The 18,738-nt window shown below is 40.7% G+C and overlaps 1 protein-coding gene across 1 annotated transcript in view; it reads right to left on the bottom strand.

Annotated features, from left to right (window-relative positions):
• Positions 1-1,584: 1,584 nt before the first annotated feature.
• The window catches only part of CXHXorf58 (chromosome X CXorf58 homolog), a 36,531-nt gene continuing 19,377 nt past the window's right edge, over positions 1,585-18,738 (bottom strand). The window contains exons 6-9 of the mRNA XM_049766828.1: positions 11,774-11,905; positions 4,667-4,896; positions 3,552-3,672; positions 1,585-2,340 (exon numbers count right to left, since the gene is read on the bottom strand). Coding sequence (XP_049622785.1) covers positions 2,167-2,340; positions 3,552-3,672; positions 4,667-4,896; positions 11,774-11,905 — 657 coding nt within the window. The 3' untranslated portion in view covers positions 1,585-2,166. The remainder of the gene's footprint in view (positions 2,341-3,551; positions 3,673-4,666; positions 4,897-11,773; positions 11,906-18,738) is intronic.

Here is an 18,738-nt window from a genome sequence, read left to right as displayed (position 1 = left end):
GTTACTCCTGGCTGTCTGCTCAGAAATTGCTCCTGGCAGGCACAGGGGACCATATGAGACGCCGGGATTCGAACCGATGACCTTCTGCATGAAAGGCAAACACCTTACCTCCATGCTATCTCTCCGGCCCCTATAAAAATTATTTTAAGTTAACTAGGTTTGATATAAAATTAAGTGAAGACTTTAAATCTGTATTTTATATATGATTACAACCATGTGAAGATGTGTGCCTTTAAACATACATAAGCAAATGAAAACAGCTATTAAAGTATGATAGTGATCTAACGTTTTTTACTTAATTTTTTCTATGATATAGTTATATTGTTTCTTTTGTGAAACATGAAAAGACATGATCCTTATCTAGTAGCTGAAGCTAGCTATCTTAAAATTCATGATCCCGGGCCCGGAGAGATAGCACAGAGGCGTTTGCCTTGCAAGCAGCCGATCCAGGACCAAAGGTGGTTGGTTGAAATCCGGTGTCCCATATGGTCCCCGTGCCTGCCAGGAGCTATTTCTGAGCAGACAGCCAGGAGTAACCCCTGAGCACCTCCGGGTATGACCCAAAAACCAAAAAAAAAAAAAAATGGGGGCCGGGAAGGTGGCGCTAGAGGTAAGGTGTCTGCTTTGCAAGCGCTAGGGTAGGACGGACAGCAGTTCGATCCCCCAGTGTCCCATGTGGTCCCCCCAAGCCAGGAACGATTTCTGAGCACATAGCCAGGAGGAACCCCTGAGCGTCAAACGGGTGTGGCCCAAAAACCAAAAAAAAAAAATGATCCCTTTATTCTATAACAATAGAACTTTAGTTGGGTTCGTAAATGCACAAAACAATACTACACTTCCCAGCATCCCTTGTAGCTAGGTATCATGATGGGATGAAGCTATCAATGATGAAACATGAGAAGTAAGTGCTCTTAAATGTACTTTCTCTTTCCTTTGTTTTTCTTCTTTTTGTTCTGTGAAATTATCTTTCGCTAATGCTATTGCACAAACTATGGGTGGGGATGAACCTAATACGCATTTGATTGCATAAAGGACTGCTTCCCAATTTAATGAATGAGAATATGTATAAATCATGAGGATGAATACATGTTTTTTTATTCAACCAATATCCAGTAGAAGCTCTGAAGCTCTGAAAGCAAGAGGATTATTCATCCTATTTTTGGAAATCAAATGAGGACGTATTAACATTGAAGAATGAATGTTTATGTAACTGAGTGCAAATAATACATATTTACTGCAGTATCTTTTTCATGTAAGAGAATGTTTTAGCAGAGACAAGATATATTTATAGACTTCTTTGAGCTAAATCAGCAAGCAATCTCCACATTTTAAATGTTAAATAAATGGTATTTTTAAATAAATAAAGTGGTATTTTTAAGGTTCAATAAATGGCCTACTTTGTTTAATTATCACAGCCCTTGGTAAGGACTGATATAATCCAATAGCCTGCATTATACAAAAATTATAATATGTATTATATTAGGAATTAATTAGAATTTACCAATTCAACAATAAAATTGATAAGTACTACCCAAAACAGTCCTTTTAGTAGAAAAATAACTAATGCACATTCAAACGTTCTGCTTTAAGTGCATATTGTATGCAGTAATAATTAGATATGCTATATAATGCTTACTATAGCAACCAACTTATTTTTATTAGAATTCAGATTACGTCAGTCATGAGCTGTTCTGTAAATAATATGCTGCTTAAAATTAGATACTGGAGGCTACTTTAAAGTATCATTTTATTCCTGAGTTCTAATATTTATGCTAAGCATGGCTATTCATATTCTGTATTTGGTATTGGAACTAAACCTGGTGGTACACAATGCTTGCTCTTGGCTTTGCACTCAGTGTTCACTCCTGGTGGTGCCAGAAATCAAACAGGGATTGGCTGCATGCAAGGCAAATACCTTAAGTTCTCAGGAAATAATTTATAATGAATATAATGACATATGGCTAATTTGAAAGCATCTACTTATAATATTAAGTTTAAATTTTTTCAGTAAAAATTAATTGCACTTATTGTAATATAAATGAGGCTAAGAAAAAAAAAACGAAACCGCATTTGGTTGAAAGTGTTTTTAGAAGTTGCTCTACAGTTTTCTAGTTCTTAACATGCACGTACACTTACAAATAGATAAGACAAATGTGACATTTTCTATCAGTTAGTTGGTTTTAAAGCGTTACTAGTGATCAGTTTTTCGCACCAGTCAAATAAGTTCTGTTTTTCATTTAGAAAGTCATAGTTAGGATCTGTTGAAGGTTCAAAAAGTTCTACAAGGTCAGATGATGGAGGAAAGATAACTTGTCTCAATCTTCGTACATTTTCCAGTTTCTAGGTAGAAGAATAAATAAAAGCAGGAAGTATTTTATGTATGGCATTTTTATATTTTACAGCTTTAATATTAGCCTCATTCTCTATCCCCAATTCAAGACATCTTTGTAATTACCAAGGAACCTATGAGGGCTGTAGCAATAGCACAGTGTGGTAGGGTCACAGGTAGTGTCTACCTTGAACACGATCAATCTGAGTTTGATCCCCAGCATCCCAAATGGTCTTCTGAGCCTGCCAGGAGTAATTTCTGAGCACAGAGCCAAGAGTAACTCCTGAGCACCGCCAGGTGTGTCCACTCCCAAAAACCAAAGGAACCTATGAAAACATGTTAACTTTAAAGATCACCAGAGTGTGGGTATATGTTGGGACCCAAATGAAGTTTTGAATAGATTTTGACAGAACTGACTTCCATTTTGAGAAAAGTCCCATCGAAGATAAGCCCAATCAGCTGTGTCAACATATAGGTTTACTTTCCAAGTCATGGTGATAGGGAGCCAAAACATCGGGCTGGTATTTATCATAGGGGTAAGCCATCCCATTTAAGAAGTTTCCAAATATGGGGTCAGAGAGATAGCACAGTGATAGGGCACTTGCCTTGCACGTGGCCAACCCAGGACAGACCTGGGTTCAATCCCCAGCATCCCACATGATCCCCCAGCCTTCCAGGAGCAATTTCTGAGTGCAAAGTCAGGAGTAACCCCTGAGCACCACCAGGTATGGCCCAACATCCCCCCCAAAAGTTTCCAAATAATATATACTGAGAAGGATATAGTTTGTTTTGTTTTCTATCTTTGTTTTGGGGCCATACTTAGCAGTATTCAAGGCTAACTCCTAGCTCTGTGCTCAAGAATTTCTCCTGGTGGTAGTGTGTGTGTGTGTGTGTGTGTGTGTGTGTGTGTGTGTGTTGGGGACTGAAGCCGGGTCAGCCTTGTGTAAGGTAAATGCCATGTCTGCTGTATTATTGCTCTGTGCCTGAGATATAGTTTTTAAATTAAAAAAATTGTAAGTCAGCATGATTTACCATACAGTGTTCCAACCACCTTCTCACAGTATGTCTCACCCCAACCTAGCTCCCTCCACCTGTGGGATATAGTTTTATACTATCCAAGGTACACACCTAAGGTATAAGCTTGGAGATGAGGAAACTTTTACTCAGGGAAGTAGAATTACTTACTGTCCAAAACAATGAGTTCAGTACAAGTCAAACTTACCTCAAGTATATTTGTCTTATAAGCCATGCTCATATTTTCAGCTTTCTTTTGTGCTTTCTTAGATCTACTATTCTTGGCTTGTTTTGCAGGCTTTTGTAGAAGAGTTAGTGGTTCAGTCGTCCTAGAAATTGTATTAAAAATGGAAAAATAGTATAAAACAGGCTTACATGTAAAGCAAGTTCCAATTTTTTTTAAAAGCATCTTCTATCAAGTACATAATCGGCCTTAATACTTGGGGAAATATTGCACACGTTTTTAAAATTATCATCTCTGCTTAAATTCACAGCATACATTTCTTTACGCCCCTTATGAAGGACTATATTTTCATATGATTCTGATTCAGATGATTCTGAGGATGATTCTGAGAATGATGATAAAATAAGACATGGTATTTACTAAAAATGAATTGTCTGTAATACTGAGTATTTTAGTCCAGAGCAGTGGCACAAGTGGTAAGGCATCTGCCTTGCATGCGCTAGTCTAGGACGGACTGTGATTCGATCCCCCAGTGTCCCATATGGTCCCCCAAGCCAGGAGCGATTTCAGAGAGCATAGCCAGGAGTAACCCCTGAGCGTCACTGATTGTGGCCCAAAAACACACACAAAATTAGATTTCATTTGCCTGGACAAAATCCTTTATTCTTTTATTTTTGTTTTTGGTTCATACCTGGCGGCATTCAGGTGTTACTCCTGGCTCTGCACTCAGAAGTCGTTCCTGGTAGGCTTGGGGGACCATATGGGATGCTGAAATCAAACCGAAGTCCGTCTGGGGTTGGCTGCATGCAAGCAAATGCTCTACCGCTGTGCTCTGTGCTCACCACTTGCTCTAATTAGAGAGCTGCCAATATTTCCACCCTATTGTTGTGCATTTGTTATATTTGCCGCAATGGCCTCCAGGCATTCTGAGCTCCCTATCTGTGGTACAAGTTATCTCTTCAGGTACCAATTATCCTTTTTTGCCAGTGCTCTGTTTACAAAGCTACATTAGTTTTAAGCAATCTGCCCCAATTCAATTTTCCCCATATGCCCTATTACTATCTTTAGTGAGCTATTCAGCAGAATATGAACATCTTCAGAAAAGCCCCTCGTATTGTAACCCTTGTGAAGGATCTTACCTCACTTCAGTAATAATGTGAAGCTGATGCTGACGCATTTCTTCTGACCATGGTTTCAGTAGAAGAAATTTCAGTTCTTTTTGAAGACGTTTTGAAACTATTCCAGATTGTATCAAATCAATTATGTCATATATCATCATTGTCTTGGGGATATCTTCAAGTTTTAATCGACGCCAGTGGTTATTTTTGCCCCCATAAGAGGCAGGGATCTTATCTAAAAGATTGGAATACTTGGTGGGAAAGAAAAACAGTAAAGTGATTGGTTATAGTGTTCTCGCATAGTTTTCTTTATCTTCTAATTTTCTGTGGGCCCTAGCAGTGATACTATATCTGGAAGTGCTTGGGGTGCCATGTGGTGCTGGGGGTTGATTTGGGGGCTCTTTCCTAGCCTGGCATATATTCCAGTCTTTTGAGCTACCTCCTCCTGGCTTTCTACTATGTTTGTAGACACATCTTCCAAAGTTACTCTCATTTATAACTTCATCTAGAAAACATTATCTGGACCAGGGAGCTGAAAACATTATCTGGACTAGGGAGCTGATATAAAGGGTCAAGGGCATGATTTGCACGTGGATGTCCAGGTGTTATCTCTCAAGCGCCACCACAAGCAACCTCTGAGCTCTGCCAGGTGTGATCTCAAAATGAAACAAAAAAAGAGGACATTTGCACAAAACTTTTTATTATTTTAATTAAAAATTTAAATTTAGGGCCCGGAGAGATAGCACAGCAGCGTTTGCCTTGCAAGCAGCTGATCCAGGACCAAAGGTGGTTGTTTCAAATCCCGGTGTCCCATATGGTCCCCCGTGCCTGCAGGAGCTATTTCTGAGCAGACAGCCAAGAGTAACCCCTGAGCATCGCCGGGTGTGGCCCAAAAACCAAAAAAAAAAAAAAATTTAAATTTAGGGGCCGAGCGATGGTGTAGCAGTAGGGCGTTTGCCTTGCACGTGGCTGACCCAGGACAGACCGCAGTTCCATCCCCGCTGTCCCATATGGTCCCCCAAGGCAGGAGCGATTTCTGAGTACATAGCCAGGAGTAACCCCTGAGTGTCACAGGGTGTGGCCCCAAAACGAAAACAAAACAAAAAATTAAATTTAATTAAAGAATCATGACTTACAAAGTTATTGAGAGTTGAGTTTTAGGTATATAATATTTCAACACGAATCTCACCATCAGTGCTCCCATACTCTGTCATTCCTACTTCCTACCTCCCATCCCCACCTCCTGCCTGTCACTTTGGCAAACACATTACAAAGTTTGGCGGTAGCAGCTTAGATCTCATGTTTTCAGTGTTGACTCTGTGTTTTGAATTCATCATTATGCCACTCTCTCCCATCACCAGTATAACTGAAGCCCTGATCCCTGTTCCTCCATTCTTCCCTTTCTCATCTTCTTCCTTTCTGCCTTGATTTCTCTGTCCTCCCTAAGCTCTGGGATCAAGGGTGATTTAAGCATCCCTACATCTATAAACATTTTCTCATCTGGTTATTCTATAATCTTACAGATAAGTGAGATCATCCTGTGTTTTGTACAAACCATTTTAGAAATAACATCTGTGGTGCTACGTGGCAAATTTCCCTTATTTTAATTTGGAGTCTTTAGAATAGTTTTTTTTTTTTTATTTTTGGGTCACACCCAGCAGAGCTCATGGGGTTACTCCTGGCTCTACGCTCAGAAATCGCCCCTGGCAGGCAAGGGGGACCATATGGGATGCCGGGATTCGAACCACCGTCCTTCTGGATGCAAGGCAAATGCCTTACCTCCATGCTATCTTTCCGACCCCTAGAATATTTTTAAAATGTGTAAGATCAAACAGTGAGGATTGGAGATGGGGCTTAAGTGGTAGAGCACATGCTTTGCTGGTGTAAGGCCCTGGGTTTGAACCTTGGCATTATTTAGTCCTTATTCGGCATCACTAGGAATGGCCCTGGTGGGCCCTGAGGGGGGAATCAAATGTTAATTTGAAAGAGCTTATAAAAATTAACTTAAGTTGTAGGAATAGGGCAAGATAAATATGTTTTTCCAGACAGTTAGGACATAACCATTCCCCTCTACAAACACCCACACTCACACACAGACAGGCCGGCCTTTTTTGCATTATTTAGGCATGTACTAATTTCTGTCATCACCATTTAGTTGACTGAGCCCAGTCCTCTAATAACATGGTTCACATTTCCGTTACTACAGTAATAAAAAGTAATTTCACATAGGAAAAAATTAGTTAACTTTTTTTGTCATAGCATCATTATATAAATGACAGATGTGCATGATGACTAGGGACAAATCATGCCACTTCTTTCAAAGTATGTCAGTGGGAAGTCTCTAGGGATCTGTTACTCAGTGCACACAGAGACAGCAGAATGGGTACTTCTGTTATCTCTGTTTCCCAGTGATAAATGCACATCACATTTTACAATACTTATACTCAAAAAAAGAGAACAGGCCAATAAAGAATGAAAGAGTGGTACTACTGGAAGTAAAATGAACAACAATGGAAAATTAAGTTTTAGAAGATATAGGTATACCATCATTCACAAAGGAGCTCCCTGAGTTCTATATCAGTGAACAGCAAACACACACACACACACACACACACACACACACACACACACATTAAAAGTACTGTCCCAGAGAGAGTAATGTCAAAAAAGACAGAGTGGAACAAAGGAGTATGACAAGTCATTGGGACATAGAGAAGATGTTCCCTCTAAAAGTAAGGTCTAAGAGAAGCTAAGGGAAGCACAGTGCAAAGAGATCTTTAACGGCTTTGAGATGCACAACCTGAACAAGTCACCTTTTATGTGTCTAGTTCAAAGGACTTTAGTATATTCTTAGCCAAGGTCTTTTTTTATCTCCAAAACAGGGGCCACTTCAGAGTGATCTCAGGCTGACAGATGAAGTTAGAGAGAAGTTACAGAACCACACCTGGAAGCTGGGGTCATCAAGGTCACAGCACTAGTGCTGGAGGGGAGAAGGGCATATGATGCCGGGGGTAAAAACTTGAGGGCCTGAACATGCCAAGTACGTGCTCCACTCTGTTGAGCTCTTTCCTTGGGCCCTTGCACTTCACTTTGATGGTCCTGTACTACCGAGAGGTGATTGCTAATGCATGTGTTATTTCTGAAGAGTGGAGTAGTACAATGCATAAATAGCTCAAAATGTCAGTGCTCTGTTCTGCACTAGGTAGCTATTAGTCTCGGGTATTTGTTGTTTTGAGGTTGCAACTGACAGTGCTCAGGGATTACTCCTGGGTCTGTGCTCAGAGATCATTCCTATCCATTGTACTATTGCTCCAGCCCCTAACATTTTTCTGACAAAGATATTTGTTTTTTGGACCCACACTTCACTGTGCATACCCTACCCCCAAGGGTCAATTCTGGCAAGGCTTGAGCAGACTATTATGACGTGGGGATTAAGCCCTAAATCAGCTGTGTGCGAGACAAGCACCCTACCCATAGTACTATCTTTTTTTCTCTTTCTCTCCCAGTCTATGTTTTGAAAAAATCCTCACTTAATACTCTTTTCCTCATATATTAGAATGGGTCTAAAACTGACAAATTAGAAGACTGTAGAATATATATATATATATATATATATATATATATATAAATCACTTATATGTCAATTTAAAAAAGAGCTAAGAACTGCTTGTGTCCAGATAACAGTTCAATAAATGTCAGCAATCATTGCAGTTCTCTCTTCTCATGTGTCAGTCTGGGGATGCCTTCTTTCTGAACACCAATCCTTGGCAGAGTCACTATCTGCAAGTATGAAACCCATGTCCTTAGCAATGATAGTTGGCATTCCCAAGCTCTACTTACCATATTTTCGGGCGTATAAGACAACTTTTGAAATGAAAAAAAGTCAACCGAAAATCAGGGGTCGTCTTATACGCTGAGTATATCCTGAAAAACGTTTCACATATGCTGCTAAATGAAAATCGTCTGGATATTGCCACAAAACGAATTTTCCAGCTCGATCCTGCACCAATCACTGCAAGGCTGCTCAGACCGCCTCTCTAACTCAGCAGGCTTTTTATGCATGCAAATTATACAATGTTCTGTACCTGAATCCACACTGTAAAAAGCCTGCTCAGACTGGCCAGAGTCAGAGAGGAAGTCTAAAATTAGGGGGTCGTCTTATATACTGGAAAATACAGTAACTCCTGGTTCCATTTGCAATCATCTACAACTCAAAAACAAAAGGGAAAGGGGGCTCAGTGATACAGCACTTGTGACTTGCACATGTGAAGCTCTGGACTTGAACCTTGAGATTGCCAAAACAAGAAAAAAGATGGGGCTGGAGTGGTAAGGCGTCTGCCTTGCCCATGCTAGCCTAGGATAGACCATGGTTCAATCACCAGGCATCCCATATAGTCCCCTAAGCCAGGAGCAATTTCTGAGTGCATAGCCAGGAGTAACCCCTGAGCATCACCGAGTAATTGGGCTTTTTAAGGTACTATGTTATTTTCGGGTTTCACATAGAAGCAATATCTTTGGATCATATAGTTATGGACATATGTATTATAAACTAGAATTCTGGGACCTTTTATTTCCCTAGAATGTGGAAAATGGGGGCAGGAGATGATAGATTATAGTGGATAAGATTCTTGCCTTGCATGAGCCAATCCCTACTACTACATATGGTCCCCAGAGTCTATGAGGACTGACCCCTGAACACTGCCAAAAATACCAAAAGGCATGAATTTGTAAAATAGAGGTACTAAAAAACCTAACTCTATGGAATTAGTATAACATCAGTATTTGTTTTTATTATTAAGGTATCTACTAATATAATTCTACATCCTAGTTTAGCCATACAAACTGGAAACCAAAATGCCATGCTGGACACCTTGCTTTAGCTTACCTCCCCATCTAGCATCCAGACCCACTGCTCTAAGTTCTCTGCTTAACTCTTGGGTGTCTAGCCACACAGCCCTGAAACTGAGGCATTTCTTTTATTTTTTTTTTTTATTTTTTTTGGGGGGGGTCACACCCGGCAGCACTCAGGGGTTATTCCTGGCTCCACGCTCAGAAATTGCGCCTGGCAGGCACGGGGGACCATATGGGACGCCGGGATTTGAACCGATGACTTCCTGCATGAAAGGCAAATGCCTTACCTCCATGCTATCTCTCCGGCCCCGAGGCATTTCTTTTATAATACTGATAGTCCCTTCAGACGAGTTTCTTGCTGGCGTCTAATCTATTCTCTACAAATTTCAGACTGATCTCTTCACTTCTTAGATTACCTCACGACTGGTGCATAAAATCAAGAAAAATCAAACAACTCCCTAAGACTGAAGGCCCACCCTGGTGATCTTACAGCCTTGGTCTGACTGCATACCATCTCATCCCCTCCGTTTACTCTTCTCCAGTCTGCAGACCTGCTTTTAGGCTCTGGAGTTTTTCCTGCTGTGGAGCCTTTGCCTGGAGTGTGCCACCTGCTCAGCCCCAGGCTGAGGCTGTGACACATTGTTGACCCCTTGCCCTTCAACCACTTCCCACTTCTCCCTTGCTTGCAGAGTTGACAGGGTAGTTGTTTATTTTTTTAGGAATATGCAATGGTTCTGGGATGGAGACCCTAGCATATGAATCATGGTGGTTCTAACTGTGAGAAATGATCCTATTTCCCTATTTTGGTAACTGGTTTAGGGGGAACAAAGTCTGTCTGTCGATGAGTTCTAGAACAAATTTTTCTCTTTAGAGAATTGTGCTAGAGTTCCCTTCTCATCTTTGAATGTAGTTAGGAATGTGACAGTCATCTTACCATGAGACTGAAACCAAAGCAAGGTAGAGAAGCTGACCCAGAATATTAATGTCCTTGGGCTGCTGCATAAGCCAGTGCAGGAACCCCCCTCCACTCCTGGAGTGGAGCTTCCTACAGGAAATAAATGGCTTTCACTGTTTAAGCTTCTCGTGGTGGGGAATATTCTGTTCCTTATAGCAGGGAGTTTCTAAATCCTCTCAGGGACAAATCCCTGTCATGTACTCTCTTAACACAATGTAGTTAGGTTTGATTTTTTTGTTTCTTTCATTGAGATAAAATTTACACAACACCTAACTCACCATTTTAGCTCAGTACTTTTCAGAAAATTCATACTTCACAGCACTACTAATTTCAAAACTTTTCTGGCATCCCTCCAAAGACGGCTCACATTCCTAAGCTATCACTTTCCAGACATAAAAAGTCACATATTATATGAGTCTACTAATGGGAAATCTCCAAAATAGTTTATGTCAGAATGCAGAAGCAGATCAGTTGTTGGTAGTGGCTGGAAGGAGGAATGTAAAGTGTTTGCTTCATGGATAGAGATTTTGTTTTTGTTTTGGGTTACACCTGGCGGTACTCAGGGGTTGACTCTGTGCTCAGGGGTCATTCCTGGAGGTGCCTGGAGGTCATATGGGACTCCCGGGAATAGAACTTGGGTCGGTCACGTGCAAGGCAAATGCCCTACCCACTGTGCTATCACTTTGGCCCCATGGATAGAGATTTCTTTCTGGAGTGACAAAAACTTTCTTAAACTAGATAGTAGTGTGTGTACATACTACTGTGAATGTCCTTAATGCCATGAGACTGTATACTTAAAATGCCAAATTTTGGGGGGTGGTGTTAAAAAAATGAAATGTTTAAAATGGCAAAATTTGGGGCCAGAGAGATAGCATGGAGGTAAGGCGTTTGCCTTGTGTGCAGAAGGTCGGTGGTTCAAATCCCGGCATCCCATATGGTCCCCCCGAGCCTGCCAGGAGCGATTTCTGATCCTGGACCCAGGAGTGACCCCTGGGCGCTGCCGGGTATGACCCAAAAACCAAAAAAAAGGCAAAATTTATATAGTGTGCATTTTGTTCCAGTAATGTATGATTCTTCCTTCTTGGAGAATAAGACTTTTGTTTATCTTCAACATTAAATCTAAATTTCTTTTCTTTTTACTTTTTTTATAGGCCACACACAGCAGTGCTCAGGGGTTATCCCTATTCTGCCTTTAGAAATTGCTCTTGGCAGGCTCAGGGGACCATATGGGATACTGAGGATTGAACCTGGGTCAGCCACATGCAAGGCAAATGCCCTACCTGCTGTGCTATTACTCCAGGCCCTAAATCTAAATTTCTTACTTGCAAATAATCTTTTGAGGTGATAACATCTATTTCATCACTTATTTCAAACTTCCGATGAAGGTGTTCATCTTCCTTCATTTGACGGTAAAATTTACTCCTTCCCATAAAGTTGTAAGTATCAACTATGACCTATAAAGAGAATAGAAAGTAGACTTTTAAAATAGAGACACAATAGTAACAAGTAGGCTTGCTTTTCAAGTCTGTGTTCTCCCCTCAACATTTATCTCACATGCTTGTCTGTTTCTTTGCCCATTTCCACTCTGGAGTATTTTTCTCTTTCTCTCTCTTCACATTTTTCTAAATAAGTTTTAATCAAAATCATCTTGCTTCACAAAAATATGAATAATTATCAGCCAACCCTTATATATTTTTTCATAACAAATATTTCTCCTTTCTTCTAGCAGCTTGCTAGTTAAGAGAAATTCGTTTACAAGGGAAAGATTCTGTAGCGATTTTTAAAACCACTAAACATTTGTTTCCATATGAAGACAGTTTTACAATATGGTTAGAGGAGCAGAGTCTAAAGTCACCAGTTCCAATTTTTTGTCCTAATGATTATCTCCAGAAAAACATTGTTTCCTTTCATAATACAAAACAATTCTATGATATCACTCATGCTGCGAATACCAAGAAAACACATATGGCTAATAAACAGGTTGCTGGAGGATCCTTTCATGAAAGGTGCTACTGTGGGGACCTGCCATATATGAATTTATATATCACCCCCAGTTAGAAACAGGCTTCAGACTGCTTGAAATCTTCTCCCTCCCCTTTAAGTCTAAGTCCTCAGTAACCAAAGAGTAACAACACCCCCAATGTTAATATCGTATATTTAAAGAAAGCACCTGAAATATAAGAATCACAGACAACAGAGAGGCTCAAATCCTGCCTGACCCTTTTGCACCACCTCTCTTGTAAGTAAACCTAGCTTCTTCTAAGAGCTATACATAGACTGTGAGTACATAAGTGCCCCCACCCGAAAGTATGTGCTGACTCTTCTAACATGTATTTATATTACGTATCTGTGCTTTTGGCCACAAAGACTTTGCTTATATGAAGGGCAGCTGGCGTCTATGAAAATCCAACTCTCTTGATTCCAGATCAGTTTCTTGTGGTCTTTTGATAGCAGAATGTGGTATTTGTGCAAGTATGGGGTGATATGGCCATAAGAGAGTGGTAGAAATAAGATCAGAACTCAGAAATCTATTTTACTTAACATGCAATACAACAAGTCTTAATGACTTTTTATTACAATTCTCACTCTAAATAGCATGTCCCCCCTTTTTGTTTTTGTGCCACACTGGTTCTGCTCTCAGGCATCATTCCTGGCTGGGCTCAGGGGACCATATGTTGTACTGAGATTGAAGCTGGGTCAGCTGTGTGCATGGCAAGCACCACACCTGGTGTACTATAACTCTCAGGCCCTGGCATATCCCTTTTAATTTATTTTTATTCTACACTTAAACACACATGGAAAACAAACACCCATATTCAAATGGTTGTAGTTCTATTCCTAGTGCACTAAATTGAAGGGAAAGGAAAATAGTATGGCATTTTCCTTCAGGCAGATCATTTTTGTCTGCCATTTCATTAGTTTCTTTATACTCCATATGTCTAAAGAAAAGGCAGTACTGGTGTATACTCCTTTATTGCAATTAGTTTCCCAGGGATGTCCTTGATTGCCTATCCTCACAATGACACTAAAACTAAAGGCCATTAGTTGTACAGTAAGCCATCTGAAAAACCTAAGTTCTTGTTTGAACATTTCTTTAGATATGACTACGTTTTACTTTAGCTCAAGTTATTCAGAAACTGTATTTCCTGTTAGTTCCTACCTACTCTAGTCCACTCAGCTGCCACCACCAACCTCTCCAAGTCCCAGTTTCCTTATTTGTCCAGTGCCTCAGCTATGTGGCTCAGCTGTGTCAGGCCCATTCCACTCTTGACGCCAAAACACCCCCCCCCCCCCGTAGCCTGACAGCACAGGGAAGGCTTTCTGCCCACTTGTGACTTATTTTTGAAAAAAGTTTGCCCTCTAAACAGTCAAAATATTCTTTCTCAGATGAAGGATGAATTCGGAAGGTCTAGTGGAGAATAAGGGATGGGAATGAAGAGATGAGCTCCAAGAGAAAGGGACAGGCCCTTCTTTGTCTTTCAGGATCCAACTCAAGAGGCAGGTTCCATTCTTTTTTTTTATTTAAACACCTTGATTACATACATGATTGTGTTTGGGTTTCAGTCATGTAAAGAACACCCCCCCATCACCAGTGCAACATTCCCAGCAGGTTCCATTCTTTTTGGGAGACTCAATAGGTCAGAAGGGGTATCTCTCAATTTGACAGCTTCCCTGAAACCCAGCACTAAAAAGCCCTCCCTGGAAGCTCGGTGGCCATTTGCTGGTCTACATTCCTACTTGGGATTGTCAAGATGCTCCCTGCCTGGCTGGAAATTCTCATTTATAAAGGCAGGAAGTACTGGCACCCCTACTATGAGGATAGGCTTTTGGTTAAGAACATTTGATCACATACAAGCTCAACAATCACAAAAATGGCCATAATTGCTGGCGTAGTTTCAATTTCGAAATGTGCACAGTACATGGAAGCACAAAGTAGGGCTCAAGTTGCAGTCTTGCCGCTGACAAGCCTCTCCAAGCTCGTTTCCTCACAGGCAAACCAGGAATAGCACAGATGGTTCCCAGAGTCATCAAAGTGACACTTAAGACAGTGGATTTTTTTCTCCTGTGAGGATTCAGGGTTAACTCGATCAGCAGTTCAATGGAACTGTACTAACTGTACTAACCACTGTACTATCTCCCGGCTATCTCCTGGCCCAAGAGATGGTGTTAAGCAGTATTCTTGACCAAGGGATGATTTAGAGTGGGTAGCGCTCTAGAGTCAGGTCACTGGGTCTTGCTGAAATCCCTTCACTTTCTAACTATGAGAATTCATGAAAGTTAGCTTATATCAAGTGAAGACAACAACAGCATCTACAATCTAGAGCTTAGGAGCATTAAAATGATAGCACACAAAAAATATTCAAACATTTAATATCATACTTGATAGTGTTCAACAGTGTTCCTCCTTTCTATATACTGGTAAATGCCAAATTCTTCAAAAAACAGTGATCTTGAGTTTAAAATAACCAGAGGGGCTGGAGAGATAGTGCAACTGGTAGAGCATGTACCTTGCACACTCCAGACCTGGATTCAATTTCTAGCATCACATATGGTTCCCCAAGTTCTGCCAGGAGTGAGCACAGAGCTAGGAGTAAGCAATAAGCATAGCAGATATACCCCCCAAGTTAAAGTTAAAACTATTGAGGGACTGGCTATACAGCTCTGAAGCAGAGTGCCTATTTTAGTTTGAGGTTGTGAACTTGATCCCCAGAACCACCCCAAAATAAAATGGCATATGCTTGATGTTGGTCGTTTTTTAAATTATTATTGATTTTGATTTTGAGGCCATGTCTGATAGTGCTCATGAGTTACTTCAGGCTCTGTGCTCAGGAGACCATGTGATACCCAGAGTTGAGCTGGGGTCTGCACCATGCAAGCAAGGCAACTCCCTTAACTCTAACCCTATCTCTTAGCTCTAATACTGATATTTAGTAACTGTCAATTACCTAGTGGTATTCCAGATCATGAGGGTGGGGGGCTTATTTATGATAGTCACTATCAAACAATAACATGCTTGGGGTCACAGGGAGTCTGTATTTCTAACATGTTTCTATGGATAGAGGTGATGTGGATCTGTCTGCAGTGTCTGCTGACCACACTTTGAGTAGCGAAGCTTTAGAATATTCTAAATATAGTTGTTGGAATAACTATAGTGACAACCCTCAGTAAATAAGCATCACTCTGAAAATAGATCATTGAAGTAGGTAACTGAAACAAGATCTCTGTTTTGTCCACAAGGCTCTCCAATTGTTCTAGTACCATTTGAAATGCCTGGGCACCTTATTGATTTGTGGGTCTATTTTTGAATTATTTTGTTCTGTCCCATGAATTTACATCTCTATTCATCATTACATTATAGAGATTACTGCAGATTTTTAAGTCATGATATAAGGTGGTGCAAAATCCTTTAATTTCATTCTTCTCCAATATTCTTTTGATTGTTCTACATCCTTTTATTTGCTTCTGATTCATGTGTATATATGTGTGTGAATACATGAGAAATGCCATAAAAATCAAAGAAAATGAAATGGAAATAAGAATGAAGGGAAAAAAAGAGCAATGAAAATCTGTAAAAGCATTCTTCCTTTATAAGTGAGCTTAGATTAAACATTTGAATGGACTGACTTGTTTTGTCCATATTAAAAAATAAGCAAATTTAAGGAGGAACTTGGAGTCAGGGGCCAGAGAGATAGCACCGTGTACAAAGTGCTTTTCTTGCATGAGGCTGATCTGGTTTCAATCCCCAACATCCCATATGGTCCCTTGAGCTTGCCAGAAGTGATTCCTGAGCACAGAGCCAGGAGTAACCCCTAAATATTACAGGGTGTGGACCAAAAGTAAAAAAACGTTGGATTCACTGATAGAGACACAATCTTTACATTCAGAAAGTAAAGAAGTTGAATGAACTTATAGTGAGCAAATTTTCACTTCTATATTTCTCTATGTGTTCTACAACGATGAATCCAAGTATTATCAGATTTTATTTGGAAGCTGAACACAAAAGAACTCTTTTTTTCCCTTTTTTGGGGGGAGGTCACACCCGACAGCATTCAGGAGTTACTCCTGGCTCTATGCTCAGAAATCACCCCCTGGAAGGCTCAGGGGACCATATGGGATGCCTGGATTCGAACCACCGTTCTTGTGCATGCAAGGCAAACATGCTACCTCCATGCTATCTCTCCGGCCCCACAAAGAAACTTTTTTTTTTTGGTTTTTGGGTCACACCCGGCAGTGCTCAGGGGTAACTCCTGGCTCCACGCTCAGACCTCCATGCTATCTCTCTTTAATTTGGGTATGTTCTGATAATTAAAAATCCACAGAGGCTGGAGAGATACGTAATGCTTTTTTTGTTGCTGTTGTTTTTGCTTTTGGGCCACACCCGGTGATACTCAGAGGTTACTCCTGGCTCTGCATCAGCAATTGCTCCGGGCTTGGGGAATCATATGGGACACCAAGAGATTGAACCAAGGTCTGTCTTACCGCTGTGCCACCACTCCGGTCCCAGATAAGTAATGCTGTTTTTTTTTTTTTGTTGTTGTTGTTCATTCGTTTTCTGCATCACGACCAGTGGTGCTCAGGGCGTACTCCTGGCTCTATCTAAGCTTAAGGATCACTCCTAGCAGGTTTCAGGGGACCATAGGAGAATTAACCCAGCTTGACTGTGTGTAAGGCAAAGTGGTTTACAGGCTATTGCTCTTGCCCCTAAAACACATTCTTTGAATACAAGAGGCCTGGGTGAAATCCTCTGAGCACTTCTGGGTGTGTACCATCCATAAAATAAATAAAATGAAACCTATTAGAATGTTTAGTGAACAAATCAAGATGAATAGTATGTCAGCTTGTCATAATAATAACAATTTAAAATATACTTGTATGTATATTTTATGAGAAGGATCAAAGACACACAGCAAATCACTAATAGTTAGCATCTCACCCATTTGACCATTGCACTGCAGAGGAGAAAAGCATATTTTCTTCCCTTTAAAAAGAACACTAATAAGAATCAAGAGAATATGAAGATAGAAATGAGAAAACTCCAAACTGAAATTTCAGGTCAAATAACAGGTCTGAAAAACTCAGTAGATGAATTAAAGAAAAACATGGTTGAGCTTTCCCATGGGTTAACAGCAGCTGAGAATAGAATTAGTACACTGAAAGATGAGATGAATAACAATTCCATACAGCAGAAGAAATTGGAAAAAAGCCTTAAAGCAAACGATCAAACAATGGAAAAATTACTCAAAGAATGGGAACAGATGAAAATAGAAGTCTATGATAAGCTCAATAGAAACAACTTAAGAATCATTGGAGTCCCAGAGACCTAGGAAGAAAATCTCCAGGAAGAATCAACAGTCAAGAACATCATTAAAGAGAAACTACCAGAGCTAAAGAATACATGCAATCAAATCCTGCATGCCCGAAGAGTACCAACTAAAAGAGACCCCAGAAAAAATACCCCAAGACACATCCTAGTCACAATGACGAATCCCACAGATAGAGACAGAATTCTGAAAGCAGCAAGATCGAAAAGAGAAATTACATTCAAGGGAACATCTTTGAGATTTACTGCAGACCTGTCACAAGAAACACTCAAGGCCAGAAGGTAGTGGTGGGACATAGTGACAAAACTCAATGAAATAAATGCTTCGCCTAGAACATTGCACCCAGCAAAACTTACTTTCAGGTTTGAAGGAACAATATATTGTTTCACAGACAAACAACAGCTCAGAAACTTTACAGACTCAAAACCATTCTTTTTTTTTGCTTTTTGGGTCACACCTGGTGTTCAGGGGTTACTCCTGGCTGTCTGCTCAGAAATAGCTCCTGGAAGGCACGGGGGACCATATGGGACACGAGGATTCGAACCAACCACCTTTGGTCCTGGATCGGATGCTTGCAAGGCAAAGCCGCTGTGCTATCTCTCCGGGCCCTTTTTTTTTGGGGGGGGGGCACACCCGGCAGTGCTCAGGGGTTATTCCTGGCTGTCTGCTCAGAAATAGCTCCTGGCAAGCACGGGGGCCCATATGGGACACCAGGATTCGAACCAACCACCTTTGGTCCTGGATCGGCTGCTTGCAAGGCAAACGCCGCTGTGCTATCTCTCCGGGCCCTCAAAACCATTCTTAAAAGAAAAACTGAATGGCCTACTTAAGACAAGACTGACCAACAGACACACCAAACTTTAATATAAAGATGGCACTAACTCCCAGGACAATTCTTTCTCTCAATGTCAATGGACTAAATGCACCAGTTAAGAGACACAGAGTGGCTAAATGGATCAAAAAAC

This window comes from Suncus etruscus, chromosome X, assembly GCF_024139225.1.
Source record: "Suncus etruscus isolate mSunEtr1 chromosome X, mSunEtr1.pri.cur, whole genome shotgun sequence".
Lineage (NCBI taxonomy): Eukaryota > Metazoa > Chordata > Mammalia > Eulipotyphla > Soricidae > Suncus > Suncus etruscus.
Note: the sequence above shows the minus strand (reverse complement) of the source record. Positions and strands in the feature narration are given on the sequence as shown.